Consider the following 16,995-nt stretch of genomic DNA (forward strand, 5'->3'; position numbering starts at 1 on the left):
GGTAAACTGATTCATTATTCTTAGCAATAGGCTGCTGGGTATCTACCCAATATATAATATTAATATGACACACGTTTTCCAGCGGATCTTTTGTGGCTTTTGTGTTGGTGGTGCCTGGTTTCACACCAGTTATATGTCATTGATGAAGTCTCTCTCTCTCTTTTCCCAGGGGTATTTTTCTTGAAGACATTCCCTTACTGTCCAGTGACCGTCCCTCGGTACAGCGGCCTTTGGAGTTGAGTTATGTCAACGGCTGCCTTAATGACCCTGGTTAGAAGTGGGGGGACCCAGGTGAGAAGGAGAGTGCTGCTAAGCTCCCGCCTGCTGCAGGACGACAGGCGGGTGACCCCCTCCTGTCTCAGCTCCACCTCAGAGCCCAGGTGCTCCCGTTTTGACCCCGACGGTAGCGGGCGTCCAGCCACCTGGGACAGCTTTGGGATCTGGGATAACCGTATCGATGAGCCAATTCTGTTGCCGCCCAGCATTAAGTATGGCAAGCCCATTCCCAAAATTAGCTTGGAAAAGGTGGGCTGCGCCTCCCACATTGGCAAACGGAAGGAGAATGAAGATCGGTTTGACTTTGCTCAGCTGACGGAGGAGGTCCAGTACTTTGCAGTGTATGATGGACATGGAGGACCGGCAGCTGCTAACTTCTGTCACACCCACATGGAGAAATGCATTGTGTATGTACAATCACTTTCATTGTGTGTGTGTGTGTGTGTGTGTGTGTGTGTGTGTGTGTGTGTGTGTGTGTGTAACTGGTGGTTGACCCAGGGGCATTCTATCTCTGAGCCGCACCCCAACCCTATTTTATTTTATTTTATTTTATTTTATTTTATTTTATTTTATTTTTGGTGGTACTGGGATTCCTGGAACCCTTCTACCTCTGGGCTACACTCCCAGACCTATTTTATATTTTTATTTGGAAACAGGGTCTCCTAAGCCAGCGTGGCTGGCTTCGAACCAGCGCCATCCTCCTATCTCCGCCTTCCAAGCGCGGGGATTACAAGCGTGCGCCACCACGCCCGGCTGAGGGTCTCACTAAGGTTCTGAGAGTGGCCTCAAACCTGCAATCCTCATGTCTCAGCCTCCTAAGTACTGGGTTTACAGGCATTGGCCACCATGCCCAGACTAACTTTGCTTCTGGAATTTGCCATTCCCCTGCGTTTCATGCTGAAACTTTCACCCTTTGGCTGAGACACGCAGTGTAAACTGAGTCTCTTGAGTGATTTTACACTGCCACTTCATGAATGAATAGTCATTTAAACATGCCATTTACTACTGATGATTATTTCCACTTTGGAAATGTATGTTTTAACAATTCCTATGGGAAAGCATTTTCTAGACTCCACAGCACTTGATTTATGATCATTTTGAGTGAATCAGCATAAGGTCCATGAGGTGCCCGATGAGAAGCATTGACTCCTTTCAGTGCATGGCTTATAGTAAGGGCCTTAATAAGTGGTAATTACTTCTAAGTAATATGAATAGCTTTGAATAGTTGGTTGAAAATAACTTTAGAAAATTGACCTTAGCCAGGCGTGGTGGCGCACGCTTATAATCCCTGTGCTTGGGAGGCAGAGACAGGAGGATCGTACAGGTTCAAAGCCAGCCATGCTGGCTTAAGAGACCCTGTTTCCAAATAAAAAAAAGTATAAAAATAGGTTTGGGAGTGTAGCCCAGAGGTAGAAGGGTTTCCAGGAACCCCCCCAAAAAAAATCACCCCCCCCAAAAAAAAATTGACCTTAATATGGGGAAAATGCATTTAATGTGTGTGTTTTGGAGCCCTTTAAATAATTATTTTAGATGGGTGTGGTGGCACACGCTTGTAATCCCAGCGCTTGGGAGGCTGAGATAGGAGGATCACACAGGTTCGAAGCCAGCCTCAGCTACTTAGTGAGGCTCTCAGTAACTTAGTGAGACCCTGTTTCCAAATAAAGCATAGAATTGGTCTGGAAGTATAGCCAAGAGGTAGAAAAGCCCCTGGGTTCCACCCCTAGTACCACAAAAATATAATTATTTTACCCAATTTTTAATTTTTATTTTGTGGTACTGGGGATCGAACCCAGGGACAGTCTACCTCTGAGCTATACTCCCAGCCCTATTTTTTATTTTGAAAAACAGTCTCACTAAGTTGCAAAAGGCTTCACTAATTAGTTGAGGCTGGCCCAAAACCCGTGATCCTCCTGTCTCAGCCTCTCAAGTACTGGTATTACGAGTGTGCATCACCACGCCTGGCTCAATTTTTTTTTTTTTTTCAGGTCTGGGGATGGAACCCAGAGGCATTTGACCTCTGAGCTACACCCCCTGCCCTATTTTTTATTCTTTATTTTGAAACTGGGTCTCACTGAGTTGCAGAGGGCCTCACTAAGTAGCTGAGGCTGTCTGCGAACTGCGATCCTCCAGGTCTCAGCCTCCTGAATGCTGGGATTACAAGCGTGCACCACCACGCCAGGCATCTGGCTCAATTTTTATATTTTTAAGCATCACTCTGCTGCTAGAATTGAACAAGGAAAACATGGCAGAGTTATGACCAGGCATCATTTCTTGTCTTCTTGTGTATAGTTTATCAGTTGACTTATGCATATTTTACCTCATTCCATAGAAAAGAACTCATTAGTGTAAATTAATATGAAGTTCTTTTGGGGGGAGCTTTTCTGTAATGGCTTGACTGGTTTCTAACTCCTGTACCCAAGGGATTCTCCCACCTCAGCCTTCTGAGCCCTGGGACTCCATGTGTGCTGCCTGTCACTGTGCCAGGCCCATGGAGGAATTTTTGATTTCTCAGGGTTTTGTGGGTGAGGATGAATTATTTAAGAACAGGGACTTGGATTTTTACGTTTATTATTTTGGTGCTAGGGACCAAACTCAGGCCTCTTCCATGCTAGGTGAGTGTGCGGTGACTGAGCTACATCCCTGGCCATACTTAGTTTTTATATCCTTAAAAGCTGATCATGCCTGGCATGGTGATTCACGTCTCTAATCCAAGTACTTAGGAGGCTGAGACAGAAGGATCGCAGGTTCAAGACCAGCTTCAGCAACTTAGAAAGGCCCTGTTTCAAAATAAAACATAAAATAGGGCTGGTGGTAGAAAGTTAAAATAGCATCAGAGGTAGAATGCCTCTGGATTTAATCTCCAGTACAACCCCCCCTCCCCCCAAAAAATAAACCTTGAGTATCACATGCATGAAGCCTTGGGTTCAATCCTCAAGCCAATCAACCAAAAAAAAAAAAAGGTGGTTTTTTTTTTTTTTTAATCTCAGTGGCCAATACATAGTATTGTAGATGCCCACTAAACATTCCTCAAGCATCTGAAGGGGGAGTGTGAGGTCCATTGTATAGAGGGACCTTGCTGGCAACTGTGAGAAACTTATTGTGAAATAACCGTTTGGACTTTTCTTTCTTTCCACAAAGGGATTTGCTTCCTAAAGAGAAGAACTTGGAAACTGTGTTGACCTTGGCTTTTCTAGAAATAGAAAAAGCCTTTGAGAGTCATGCCCACCTGTCTCCTGATGGTATGTAGAATGATCACATTCCTCAAAGCCTTGGGGAGGGGAGGTAAAAACAATTTAGCCCTTAGGGGGTGGGAATTTTAGTGTATGCTTATTTGTAAGGAAATTTATGTAGGAGATTTATATAAAAATCACTTTAAATGCTCTGTGGAATCCAAACTAATGTCAGTATCTCACTTTTATAAAATGAAAGCTTTTCAGAAAGGGAAGTTCTAAAATGGTTCTGCTATTGGATTTTAATTTTGAAAAGATTTTAAAAGTGTTTTGATGTGTTTGATTTCTTGCTTTATGGATAAAGTGTTTCTGAGAGGATCGCCTGCAGGATAATCATATCTAGGTAGGGTGATAATTGTTCAGATCAGAAGAAAATTGCTAATAGAGCCTAAATTTTAAAAATGGCTAATTTACACCAATTGGTATAATCAGAAGAAGAATATTTTTCTCCCACTTCTAAAAAATCTTGATTCTGTAGCTTTCCCATAGTAACTAGTGATATTTTTATTTTCATTAAATACAAGGGCATGCCAATCAAATAAAAAATTGTCTACTGTATGTCCTTGAATGTTGAAAGTAAAATATTTCTGGTTTTGACTAAACTTATCAAAACTATTTCAGGAAAATGTAACCAGTGTTTTGTGGGTGGCTGGCCCAAATCTTTTGCTGATAAGGTTAACCTTGCAAATTTCTGCAGGAGCCATAGATAGAACCTATGCCTGAAAAGTGATTTGAAAATCAAACATGCAGTCAGATTAATCTCTGTGTGTTCCTTCTTTTTCCTTAAAAAGAAAAGCCCAGTATAGAATGCCATTTTCACAGGTGTCAGTTGGAGTGCTAGGGATGGAAAATCTCCCCATTTTACTGAAAAGGATCTGACACTCAAGAAGGGGGAGCCACCACTTCAGATCAGGGCTGGAAGTTTCCTGGCACCCAGCCTGGCCTCTCTCAAAAGTCCTTATTTGACGAGGAAGGGAGAAGGTGGCTCTGTTATCCATTTTGAGAGGTATTTCTTTTGGGGTCACTCTCTCCCTTCCTGGGGTGTGGTGGGATGGATCTACCCCAGGGTCCTGCATGTTAGGCCAGCGCTTGACTGAGCTGTAACCCAGCCCCGCCCTACTATTTTCTGAAACTTTCTTTGTTTTTTCTTTTTGATGGTGGTACTGGGGGATTGAAGCCAGGGGTATTCTACCTCCCAGCTATGCCCACCCCAGCTCTTTTTATTTTTATTTTTTGAAACAGGGTCTCGCTAGGTTGCTGAGAATCTCCCTAAATTGCTGAGATGGGCTGTGAACTTGCGATCTTTCTGTTTCTGTTACTGGGGTTACAGGTGTGCACCCCCCAACACCTATCCCCTTCCTGGTCTTTTTATTTTTGAGAACCTTATCATTATGCTCCTCAGAAACACACTACGTCACTCTCCTTTTGACCAGAGGTTTCTCTTTGAGTTTGTAGATTATTCAGGCCCATTCTCTCCTCTTTTTCATTCCTTTGGACTTTTCCCCTTCCTCAAACCCTCTCCTCACCTTTAAGAACACAGGAGCTGAGAGAGGGTGAAGTACATGCTAAGATTTAGTTTTTCTTTCTAGTGGGGAAAACACATAAAAAAAGAGGAAGTGAAACACTTTCTTATAGTTCTTATTAACTGAAAAAATAAAACAAGAATTTCTTTTATTATTATAACTAATAAAATTAAATAAAAATATGAACAAAAATAAATATAAATAAATAAGCAGACTATGCTCTAATTTCATCCAATATCAGGTGACTCTGAGTGGCTACAACACCAAGGTGTTGATGGGCTGTGGTGTGGGTGGTATGCCCCAGACATTCTGCAAACAGACGCAGCTAAAGGGCAAGGTTTTCAGAGGAAAATGTTCTAGAAACTTGGTGTGGGGCCAAAACCCAAACACATTAACCCTTCATGGGTACAGTCAGCCTTTTTGAAAAGGGTCTGATCAATGTAGATGCTTAACACCAGCAATACTTGATTTGGTGTATAATTGAGAAGACTTTATTTACTAAACAATAGATTATAATTGAAGGGAATTTTGAACTTAGAGCATTTATTTAACTAGTGAGTTTTAGAAACTCTTCATAAATGACTGTCATATAATCAAATAGTCCTATAAAGAAATTTAACCACAAGTATAATTTATTCCTAGTAGCAAGATTGAAATATATTGTTTAATTTAGTTCCTCTGTCATATTATTTGAAATAATGATCCCAGAACTTTCATAAATATATCTTAAAGTTTAGTTTACATTTAATAGCCATTTGTGTGAAAGTGTAATGGAGCAAGATAGAATGATGCTTAATTTGCTCTTAAAAAGGTCTATTATAAGCCAGGTGTGATGGCATGCACCTATAACCCTAGTACTTGGAAGCTGAGACAGGAAGATCACAGGTTCAAAGCTAGATTCAGCAACTTAGTACTTAGTGAGGCTCTCAGCAACTTAGAAAGACCCTGTTTCCAAATAAAAAAAAGAAAAAATAGGGCTAGGGGCATATTCTGGAGATAGAAGGCCCCTGGGTTCCATCCCCAGTACTAATGCACACACACACACACACACACACACACACACACACACACAGTCTTTTAACATCTTAAAAATTTATTCTGAATAAATTGCCAAATTTTACAAAGATGGCAAAATTGTGTTTGGGTATTGGGGGCCTATTTTAACAAACATATCAAAACCACTAGAGATAGAATGCTGTGTATTGATTTCTAATGGATGGGTAAAATAAACAAATTTGTCATTTTAGATTTCAAGGTCTCTAGGTAAAAATTATTATTTTTTTAATTTTTATTTTTTGGTGGTACTGGGGTTCCTGGAAACCCTTCTACTTCCGGGCTATACTCCCAGACTTATTTTTTATATTTTTATTTGGAAACAGGGTCTCTTAAGCCAGCGTGGCTGGCTTCGAACCTGCGCGACCCTCCTATCTCCACTTCCCAAGTGCAGGGATTACATGTGTGCGCCACCACGCCCAGCTAATTTTTTTTTTTTTTTTTAGTAAGAACTGAAGCAAGCCGGGCGTGGTGTCGCACGCTTGTAATCCCAGCATTTGGGAGGCTGAGACAGGAGGATCAAGGTTCGAGGGCAACCTCAGCTACTTAGTGAGGCCCTTTGCAACTCAGTGAGACCCTGTTTCAAAATAAAGAATAAAAAACAGGGCTGAGGATATAGCTGAGGGGTATAATGCCCCTAGGTTCTATCCCCAGTACTGCAAAAAAAAAAAAAATAATAATAATAATAAAATAAGGAACTGAAGCAGTAACCATATTAGAAGAGTGGTAGTATTCTTTTTGGCACATCTAAGTAGGACCAGTACTCAGGGTGACACTGTATTTCCACAGTTTGTCCTCTTCGTTTCCTTTCATAATCTCTCTCCTCTGGGCATCAGCCCCATTTTTATTCCTTGTGAGCCATTCCTGTAAGGTCAGGGACTGAGGCTTATTCAGTTTTTATTTTTATTTTCTCAGTGCTGGGGATTAAACCCAGGACCTTGCACCTGTCAGGCAAGTGCTCCCTCCCTGAGCTACACCCTCCTCAGTCTCTTTCATCACCACCTTTGAATTTTTTGTATTCAATTTATTTCAGTAATATGTGTTTTTGCAACTAGTGAAACCAACCAGTAAATTCAGATGTTTCATCACTTTTATTATTTACAAATAGTCACTTAAACCAGGTGGTAGAGAATTTAGATGATAATACTATATATCCTATAAACTCTTCAAAGTGTTTCTAGATTGCTTAAGCTTTGAAACAGCAGCAAAGTTCCCCAAGGGACAAATGGATCAAAAAGAGAAGACGTGCTCTGATACTCAGAGTGGGAGACGTTGATGGACAGCACTGTGAGTCTCATGGGAAACATCTGCTCTTCACGTGATGATATTTTTATTGGAAGAATTAAACTACAAAATAACCAGGGCTATAAATACTTTTTTTTTTTTTTGGTGGTGCTGGGGCTAGAACCCACAGCCTGGCACACGCTAGGCAAGTGTTCTACCACTGAGCTCTGCCCCCCGGCTCTATGCAACATTTTTTAATATCCTTCTTATCCTGGGGACCACCAAATTGGGGAAAAAATAGGGACTGCATTGAAGAGATTTTTCTTATTGTGCTATTACTGTTCTGCTCATTGCTGTCATTTTGGTGTTCAGAGTCATACGTGTCTAGAACACCTATTTTTAATAAGTATTGAGCTATTGAGTTATATATATGTGTGTGTTATTATTTATACAGTTGAATAATTACTGGGGGTTGTTATACTTTTACTCTTTATGTTTTTATTCAAAATTGTGATGATTTTGCTTCTGTTGTATTGACCTGCAACACTGGAGAAGAGAGAAAGCTGCAGCTATACCCATTTTATGAATGACAAATTATAAATATGAGTCACAGCTCAACAGCCTAATAGCCCTTATTTAAACAGTGAACTTAAATCATTCTAGTGAAAGCATGTTTCTGGATACTAAATCCCTGCATTCTGCACTGTTAGCAGGTGTCCCTCCCCTATATCTGGTGTAGGAGTTGCTTTGATTCCTTCTTTGTGTACATAAATGTCCCTGTAATTTGGTGGTATACTGTAGTTCACATATTTTAACTCTGTACTACTTGTCAGAAGCCAATTATTCAGTGCTATTGACTATTAATTTTGTTATTGGGACACTTCTGATATTGCTGCCAAACAAATTTACAGTGCATTTATTTTCTAATTTAGTAAAAGTACTGATATACAGTGGCAAAGACCAAATATGTGTGTGTGTGTGTGTGTGTGTGTGTGTGTGTGTGTATGTGATGTATGTGTGATTGTGTGTAAGTAATGCAGATGTGTGTCTATTTTGCCACTGGTATGTTTTGGTACAGATGCATTTGTATATATTTTGACTTTGGAAGTAAAAAAACCTAAGAAGTGTTCATTTCCGATGAAAAGAAAAATAGGTTCAACTACAAAATACCATCAAATTGAGCAAACTGAGTTTTGGAATCACTGATTTGGCATCTCCTGGAGTATTATGTAATTTACTAGTGAAGTTTTCACCAACATAAAAACCCTTCCCCTTATTTTGCAGCTCTTTCTCTGCTCTCCCCTGTGTTGCAGGTTTGTAATGTTTGAGCACAATTCCCGGGTGAATTTCCTATTTGCCTCTGTGCGTGTTATTTGTGGCAGAGAACTGTGCCTGGTCAGCAGCTCTAGACCTTGAGCCCGTGGACACTATATGCTGGGCTTCAGTGGAAAGAGAGATCTGCTTAATTTTGTCTCAGGTGAAGGAGTCCAGCGGTTCCTAGCCTGGACTACTGGAAGGTTCCCACATCCTCTTTGTCCCATTAGTTGAGATGCCTTGCGGTAGAAATTGTCCAGTGAGTGTTAAGAACTTATTGAAAGATGTCTTAGTTAAATAATCTTGTTGTTAGGGCAAAAAGTGAAAATGTTTACTTCTGTGTTAAATGTTAAATGAAAATAAATGCAGATTTACTACTTATATTCTCAGATGCTTAGCAAGCCAGAGTCAAGAGTTAGTTTGAAACTTTCCCCATAAATCCTGGGATTTTGGAACTGTAAAGATGAGTTGATAAAAACTCCAGCTCTTTTAAATTCTAGGAGGCAGAGCCATGAATTTCAAGCCTAAACAACTGGACTATTCATTTATAAAAATTGAACTGCTATCTTAACCAATTAATACACTTAAAAAAAAAAAACAAGCTGTTGCTGACGTTATGAACAAAGGTGTGGAATACAAAATTCCCTGAGTAGCATCTGAATAAACTCCTGTGTGAATAAATGCCTCTTGTTTGGCTCTTTAAATAATTGGAAGATGATATAGTTGGTTTAGCTGTAAAAAGTTCATTTTGTACAAAAGATTCCATTGTTGTATAGTCCTTTGGCTAGTTACAAGTTAAAAGTTATGATTTGTAATATAAACATCACTGATACTTATGTTAAAAGATTTATGTTATAAAGTAAATAAATATATATATTAGCAGTGAAGCTATAATACTGCTTTGACACAACAGTTCCAAAATCAGAGATTAAATGGGAACATGGTGTAACTGTAAATGCTATTGCTCAATAAAGAAATTCAGCATGACTATGAAAGGTTAAGTAGAGTTTATTCATACTTTTTCATTTTGCTTTTCTGATTAAAGCAGGCATTTTAATAGTCTGATTGGAAAATATATTTGCAGATTTCCTTCCAAAATGCATTACTGATGGATGTTTTAAAGTTACCTTAAAAGAAAGATTAACTCAATGAGTCAAGTCAATAAGTACTTCATTTCTCCTAAATCTACCTTTAATGATCAAAATAATTTTTGGATGGGCACCTGAATATTTTATTTGGATGCTTTAAAGAATTAGTAATATTACTAGAGATAATACCTGCTTTAAATAGTTATCCTTTTTAAAATTTCTTCCACTTTGCTTTATTTTTTAGTTCATAACTTCACATATTCTCACTTTTGGCAAGGCTCAATGCACCTTAAAATTTTTTTAACAAGTGGTAAAGAACCTAAAATAGATACTATTAGAATAAATCCAAGGGAGATGCAAAAAAAAAAAAAAAGAAAGAAAAAAAGAAAAGAAAAGAAAAAAGATACAATTACTTGGATGGAGAAAATAGAGGTAACCTCAAGCCCAGTAACACTGAATTTGAATTTGGTATTAGAGAATATCGATATTCTTGTAATGCTCTGGCCCCAATAGGGCCACAGGAATAGCAGCTGATAGTCCTGTCCTGCATGTGAACACAGACTCTATATGTCAGATCCTTGTGGAGCTAATAATTCTAACTACACCAAGTTTATGGGAAACTAGAATGAATTACATTCCCTGACTCCAATGTCTTCTCTTAATATAATAATGGCTGTAGCTTTGTTTCATGTCTAGACAGAACAAAGATAAGTAGAAAAGAATCTGAGTCTTCAACTGTTTTAGGGTTTAAGAAGAATGTAAATTCAAAAGTTTTAGAAGGGAAGAACATATAATATAGCAATTGAAGAACAAATGATATGCCCTTGGCCTGGCTCACTTAGCCTGTAAACTGATAATACTTTGACAGGGTAGAAGTAAGAAATGAAAGAGAAAAACCTAAATCTGACTTTGATAGAAAAAGTCATTCTACCATAGTGGCCAGTCTAAGTACATTGTTATTTAGTTTTGACACTGGGTCTACACAAAGGTGTCATAATCATAAGTTCACATCAGCTCTACTTTGTATGAATGGAGGCCATTTTGAGACGGTGTTGCTTTGCTTACCAAATGAGGTTAGCAATGTTTTCTGTTTGCATGGAGCCTTGTTACTGAATTAAATACTTGTTTCTCTGCATGCCATTACTTACATAGTTCATTTGCCTTTTATTTGCAAAGCTTTAGTTAACTTAGAGTGATATATCCCAGCACTAGTTGATCATGCTTGTGTTTTATTGTGTAATTAAAATTCCACATCCAATCATTTGCTTGCCACTAACTCATATTCTTTTTTTTTTTATAATATTTGTAGCAACCCTTCTGACCTCTGGGACAACCGCCACAGTAGCCCTGCTGCGAGATGGTATTGAACTGGTTGTAGCCAGTGTTGGGGACAGCCGGGCTATTTTGTGTAGAAAAGGAAAACCCATGAAGCTGACCATTGACCATACTCCAGAAAGAAAAGATGAGAAAGAAAGGTACTGCTACATGGACCAGTCATTCTATGGAGATGAGCTAATCCTTATAGTTGAAGATGAATGAAGTCTACCCCTGTGCTGGGGATTAAGCCAGGGCCTTGCCCATGCTAGGCAAGCACTCTACCACTGAGCTACCCCCTTCAGTGTAAACTTTCCATTGTTTAAAATAAATTGATGTCATGCTTAAGTTTAACACTGACTTGGTTTTCTGCATATTACATCTTTTGTCTTTTAACTTTTTCTCATCCAGGATCAAGAAATGTGGTGGATTTGTAGCCTGGAATAGTTTGGGGCAGCCTCATGTAAATGGTAGACTCGCAATGACAAGGAGTATTGGAGATTTGGATCTTAAAACCAGTGGTGTGATAGCGGAGCCTGAAACAAAGAGGATTAAGGTAAGAAAGGACTTACGGACACCTGACAGATAAACCAAGCATGCGTGCAGGATTGTTCCAAGCCTTTTTGGAGGATTAACTGAAATCAAAATGATATTTATTTATTTATTTATTGGTGGTATTGTGGGTGGAACCCAGAGGCTTTCTACCTCCGGGCTATACTCCCAGACCTATTTTATACTTTCTTTGGAAACAGGGTCTCACTAAGTTGCTGAGAGCCTCACTAAGTAGCTGAGGCTGGCTTCGAACCTGTGCGATCCTTCTGTCTCAGCCTCCCAAGCGCAGGGATTACAAGCGTTCACCACCACGCCCGGCACAAAATGATTTTTAAAGGGGAGTAATTTATGGAGGGATAGATAAACTTTTCAGGTAAAATAATATCCTACCTTCCTGGCCTTGAACATGGCATAGCCTTTGGTTTCTGTTCCACCTGAGCCATGGGGTTCTCTTGCCTTCCTTGCAACCAGACATTCAGGATCACCTTCAACTTAAAAGCTGTCCTGGACTTCCCTTCTCTACCCACCTGAATAATCGCCCACCTCTATTTTTATAGCATCATGTCTCTATTTCCCTAAAACTACCCCCAATATATACCCAGTAGAGGGTCTAATACTTCCTTCTCTCAAACTATTGAGCCAACTAGTTTAGTAGTGTAGGTTCCTAATAATGTTTGTTTACTAATTGCAGGAAAAATTTCATCCATGGTGTGTGCGTGGGGGGGGGGATGGGGATTGAACCCAGGAGCCAAGTTACACCTTCACTCATTTTATTTTTTATTTTGACACGGGTCTTGATAAGCTGCTAAGACTCTCTTTGAACTTGTGATCCTCCTGCCTCAGCCTCCTGAGTTGTAGGGACTACAAGCGTGCACCACTGTGCCTGGTTAGGGGTTTCAGGTTTAGTTTGCCATTTGTTTAACAAATACTTATGTGTGTTTGAGTACAAGCCAATATGGGTTTGACTATGAGCAAGGCTTTGTTCAAAAGAGGTACTATTATCCTCATTTTACTAGGAAAACAAATCTAAAGCATACTGCGGTTTTTTTTTTTGTTTTGTTTTTTGTTTTTTTGGTGGTACTGGGATTCCTGGAAGCCCTTTTACCTCTGGGCTAGTGGGCTACACTCCCAGATCTATTTTTTTTATATTTTTAATTTGGAAGCAGGGTCTCTTAAGCCAGCACAGCTGGCTTTGAACCTGCGCGATCCTCCTGTCTCCGCCTCCCAAGCGTGGGGATTACAAGCGTGCGCCACCACACCTGGCACATACTGAGGTTTAAAACATACAGAGGCCCACATTTTTAAGAGCTAAAAATTGCTGACTGAGTTGCATAATAGAAACAGGATTCAAACTCAGGCTTTCTCAGCATTCGGTTTTCTGGCTTCTTTTCTGCTTGGTGTTACTAAATAAGTGTGTGGCTTATCCTGAGCGGTGGTTGATACTCCTTACATTTTCACTGTTTGCCCACAAACTCTTACACATGTGACCACACAGCAAACAGGTAAAATCTTATAATTATCCAGGTGCTTCGAAGGCAAGGTCTGGTTTATAACCGTGTGCATTTGGCTCTAATTGCAGCTACAACATGCTGATGATAGCTTCCTGGTCCTCACCACAGATGGAATTAACTTCATGGTGAACAGTCAAGAGATTTGCGACTTTGTCAATCAGTCCCATGATCCTAGTGAAGGAGCCCATGCAGTGATCGAGCAGGTGACACGACAGAACTTGGGCTGGGAATCCCCAGGAGGGGGGAGGGTAAAGGAGTATCCTAGGCATCGGTCTCCGTGTTGCCTGTAGCAGCTGCCACAAATTTGAGATTTCTTTGAAATCTTGTGGCTTAGCTTGAGCATTACAGTGAATTTTATACTTGATTCCATAATATGTCCAATTAGCAAATTTTTACAATTTGCTCAGGTAGATAAGTGAAATTAACATGCCAAGGAAATATGGTATGTTTAGCTGGATGTGGTGGTGCACACTTGTAATCCCAGTACTTGGGAGGCTGAGACCGGAGGATGGCAGGTTTGTAGTCAGCCTCAGCTACTTAGGTGAGAACCTTTGCAACTTACTGAGAGCCGGGGGTAGAATGCCCCTGGGTTCAATTCCCAGTACTGGAAAAAAAAAAAAAAGGAGAGAAAATAAAAAAGAAAGAAATATTGTATGTTTGTTTTTGACTTTGTATATACTTGGAAATGCTAGTAGTGGCAATAATAAATTACAATAATAGGAAAATAATACGTTGCTATGTGTCAGACATTATCCTGTTCACATATATTAACTCAGGTAATTGTGATAATACTAGGTTATTATGAAGTTGAGACTTGGACCAGATGGGGGAAACTGAGGTACAGAGTCCAAGTCAGCCAGGCTTCCCACGTCCAGCAACTGGCCACTGAGTTAGACTGCTCCAAGTAAATGTTCAATTTGAGGAACACTGCAGCATAGTCAACTTCTAGTTATTAAAAGTGGGTCTGTGGAGCTGGACACGGTAGCGCACACTTGTAATCCCAGTACTTGAGATAGGAGGATCGCAGGTTCGCGGCCAGCCTCAGCTACTTAGTGAGGCCCTCCACAACTTACTGAGACTCTGTTTCAAAATAAAAAATAAAGCACCAGGCGTGGTGGCGCACGCTTGTAATCCCTGCACTTGGGAGGTGGAGACAGGAGGATCATGTAGGTTCGAAGCCAGCCGCACTGGCTTAAGAGACCCTGTTTCCAAATAAAATATAAAATAGGTCTGGGAGTGTAGCTAGAGGTAGAAGTGTTCCATCCCCAGCACCACATAAATAAATAAATAAATAAATAAATAAATAAATAAATAAAATGGGGCTGGGAAGTGCAGCTCAAAGGTAGATACCTCTGGGTTCAATCCCCAGTACTGCAAAATATAAATAGAATGAAATTAACTTAAAAATGGGTGTGTGAAAAAGACAAAAATGCAAAAAGGTGAGTGGGTGGGATTATGTGTCAGTCAGAGAAAAAATCTGAGAGCTGAGTAAGGTCCAGTAAAGAACGTGTTATTTAATATTCTATTCTGATAGACAATGAGAGTAGATAGTAGTTCTGAGTTATAGCCATCATTAATCACGCTTTAATCTATTAGCTGTTTGTCTACTTCCAATATTTAAAGTTTAAATTGAGGGGTCAAGTTTGGCCCAGACTTTTAAGTGATTTTACAATTAAGATATAGTCCTTGCATTATTTTTGTTATTTATTTATTTAGTGGTACTAGGAATTGAGCCCAGGAATATTATATTGCCAAGGTACACCCCCAGCCATATTTCCTTTTTTGGTGGTATTGGGGGTAGAACCCAGGGGCTTTTCTACCTCCAGGCTACACTCCCAGACTTATTTTATATTTTATTTGGAAACAGAGTCTCACTAAGTTGCTGAGAGCCTCACTAAGTAGCTGAGGCTGGCTTCTAACCTGTGCAATCCTCCTGTCTCAGCCTCCCAATATTTCTTATTTTTATTTTGAAATAGGGTCTTGCTAGGTAATTAAGAGTCTCATTAGTTGTTGAGCTTGTCCTTGAACCTTCAATCTTCCTGTTTCAGCCTCTCAAGTACTGGGATTATTGGTGTGCACCTCCATACCCATCAAGACCTTACTTTAAAAGTGTTATTTGTAGCCTGGAGTTGCACCTGTGTGGTGAAAAAATACAAATAAAAAGAGCCAGGGGTGTAGCTTGGAGGTAGAATTCCACTGGGGTTCAATCTCCAGTACGAGAGAGAGAGAGAGAGAGAGAGAGAGAGAGAGAGAGAGAGAGAGAGAGAGAGAGAGAGAGAAAAAAGAAAGAAAAGAAAATACTTGCTTGAAAATAGATGGACAAGCATAGTCATAATGCATAAATAATTCACCTACTTACTATGCTGTCTACCTAGCCTAGTGCTAAACAGGGTCCTTATGAAATTTAGAACATGGGCCCAATTCCATAGGCACATGCATGCACGCATGCACACATACACGCGTGCACACACACACACACACACACACACATCCCTTTAATAAATTTGTCAAGTCCTGCCCCACTGCCAAGACACTATGCTAACTTATACTTTCATTACCTTGTTCTATAGTTTGTATTTCTTCAATTTTACTTATTTACTCATTTTTGTGATACTGGGGTTTGAACCCAGAGATGCTCTGCCAGTGAGCTACACCCCCAGCCTTTTTTACTCTTTATTTTGAGGTAGGATCTTCCTGCCTCAGCCTCTCAAGAAACTGGGATTACAGGCATTTATCACCATACCCAGCTAAGACTTTTAATTTCTTAGGCTAAATTTCTAGAATCAGAATTGCTGGTGAGAGCAAACACTTACCAAGTCTTTACTGTGCATCGGGCCCCACACTAAGTGCTTTGTGTGTATTTTCTTTAGGGCTGCACATCACTGTACGTAGTCTACTGGTGTCTCTGATGCCAAGATTGCTGTAGTGCAGTGTGATCAGTGTAGCTGTTTGGGGTCATCTGTGATCCCACATGCAATTTAATAACTTTGTGAGCATTGATACAGGGTATAATAATCACAAACCTAGTGAAAGACTTTGTATAGGAGCTGTATGTTAAACCAGCTTGGTTTTCCAGAGGAAGGCTGATTTCTCTTTGTACGGACTCTGAATTCCAATGTTTTTGTCCCCGCAAACCTTGCAGGCGATACAGTATGGTTCGGAAGATAACAGCACTGCAGTAGTAGTTCCTTTTGGTGCCTGGGGAAAATATAAGAACTCTGCAATCAACTTCTCATTTAGCAGGAGCTTTGCCTCCAGTGGACGGTGGGCCTGATCTTCACTTGAACTTTTGAGTTTCTGTGCAATAATGTTTTCACTGAGCAGGTCAAAAACAGATTAGAAAAAAAATGTTACCTATAGGAGCAATTCTCTAGATCAGTACAAAAGTTAGGGTGAACTTAATACCTTTATATAGTAGCTCTTCATGACTTCCCATCTTATTTATGTTCACCTGTTCATGCTCAGTATAAATATATGTGTAATGAAGCTAGGCTATTGTGAGTCTCTTAAGTCAAGTGGGCAAATGAGAAGTAGTTTGGGTATGCTTGATGAGTGTTAATTTTGTGTGTGTGTGTGCCTGTGTATAATGCTGGGGGTTGAACCCAGGTTTTTGCACATAAATATCTAATTTTTAAGACTCTTAGGCAGCTATGATTTCTTTTGATTATTTTTGTTCTTCATTCATTTAAACAGGTTCTTCAGTTCTTTTCTGAATTTTGACAGCTATTCAATGTATTATCTGCAAGTGTTTCTTTTTTCTTTTTTCTTTTTCTTTTTCAACTCACTATGTTGACCAGGCTGGACCCAAACTTCTGGGCCCAAGTAATTCTCCTGCCTCAGCCTCCCAAGTCGCTGAGACTATAGGGGTGCACAGCTAAGGGGGCACACCATAATGCACTGCTTGCAAGTG

General features: G+C 39.9%; 1 protein-coding gene across 1 annotated transcript; it reads left to right on the forward strand.

Moving 5' to 3' along the window:
- Positions 1-243: 243 nt before the first annotated feature.
- PPM1K (protein phosphatase, Mg2+/Mn2+ dependent 1K) lies at positions 244-16,359 on the forward strand (the record flags this gene model as incomplete). Its single annotated transcript, XM_080697950.1, has 6 exons — positions 244-683; positions 3,415-3,515; positions 11,018-11,183; positions 11,434-11,578; positions 13,154-13,288; positions 16,228-16,359. The coding sequence occupies 6 exons, from the start codon at positions 244-246 to the stop codon at positions 16,357-16,359; spliced, it is 1,119 nt and encodes a 372-aa protein (XP_080554076.1).
- Between the last annotated feature and the right edge of the window lie 636 nt (positions 16,360-16,995).

Source organism: Muscardinus avellanarius, assembly GCF_963383645.1.
Source record: "Muscardinus avellanarius genome assembly, chromosome: 6".
Lineage (NCBI taxonomy): Eukaryota > Metazoa > Chordata > Mammalia > Rodentia > Gliridae > Muscardinus > Muscardinus avellanarius.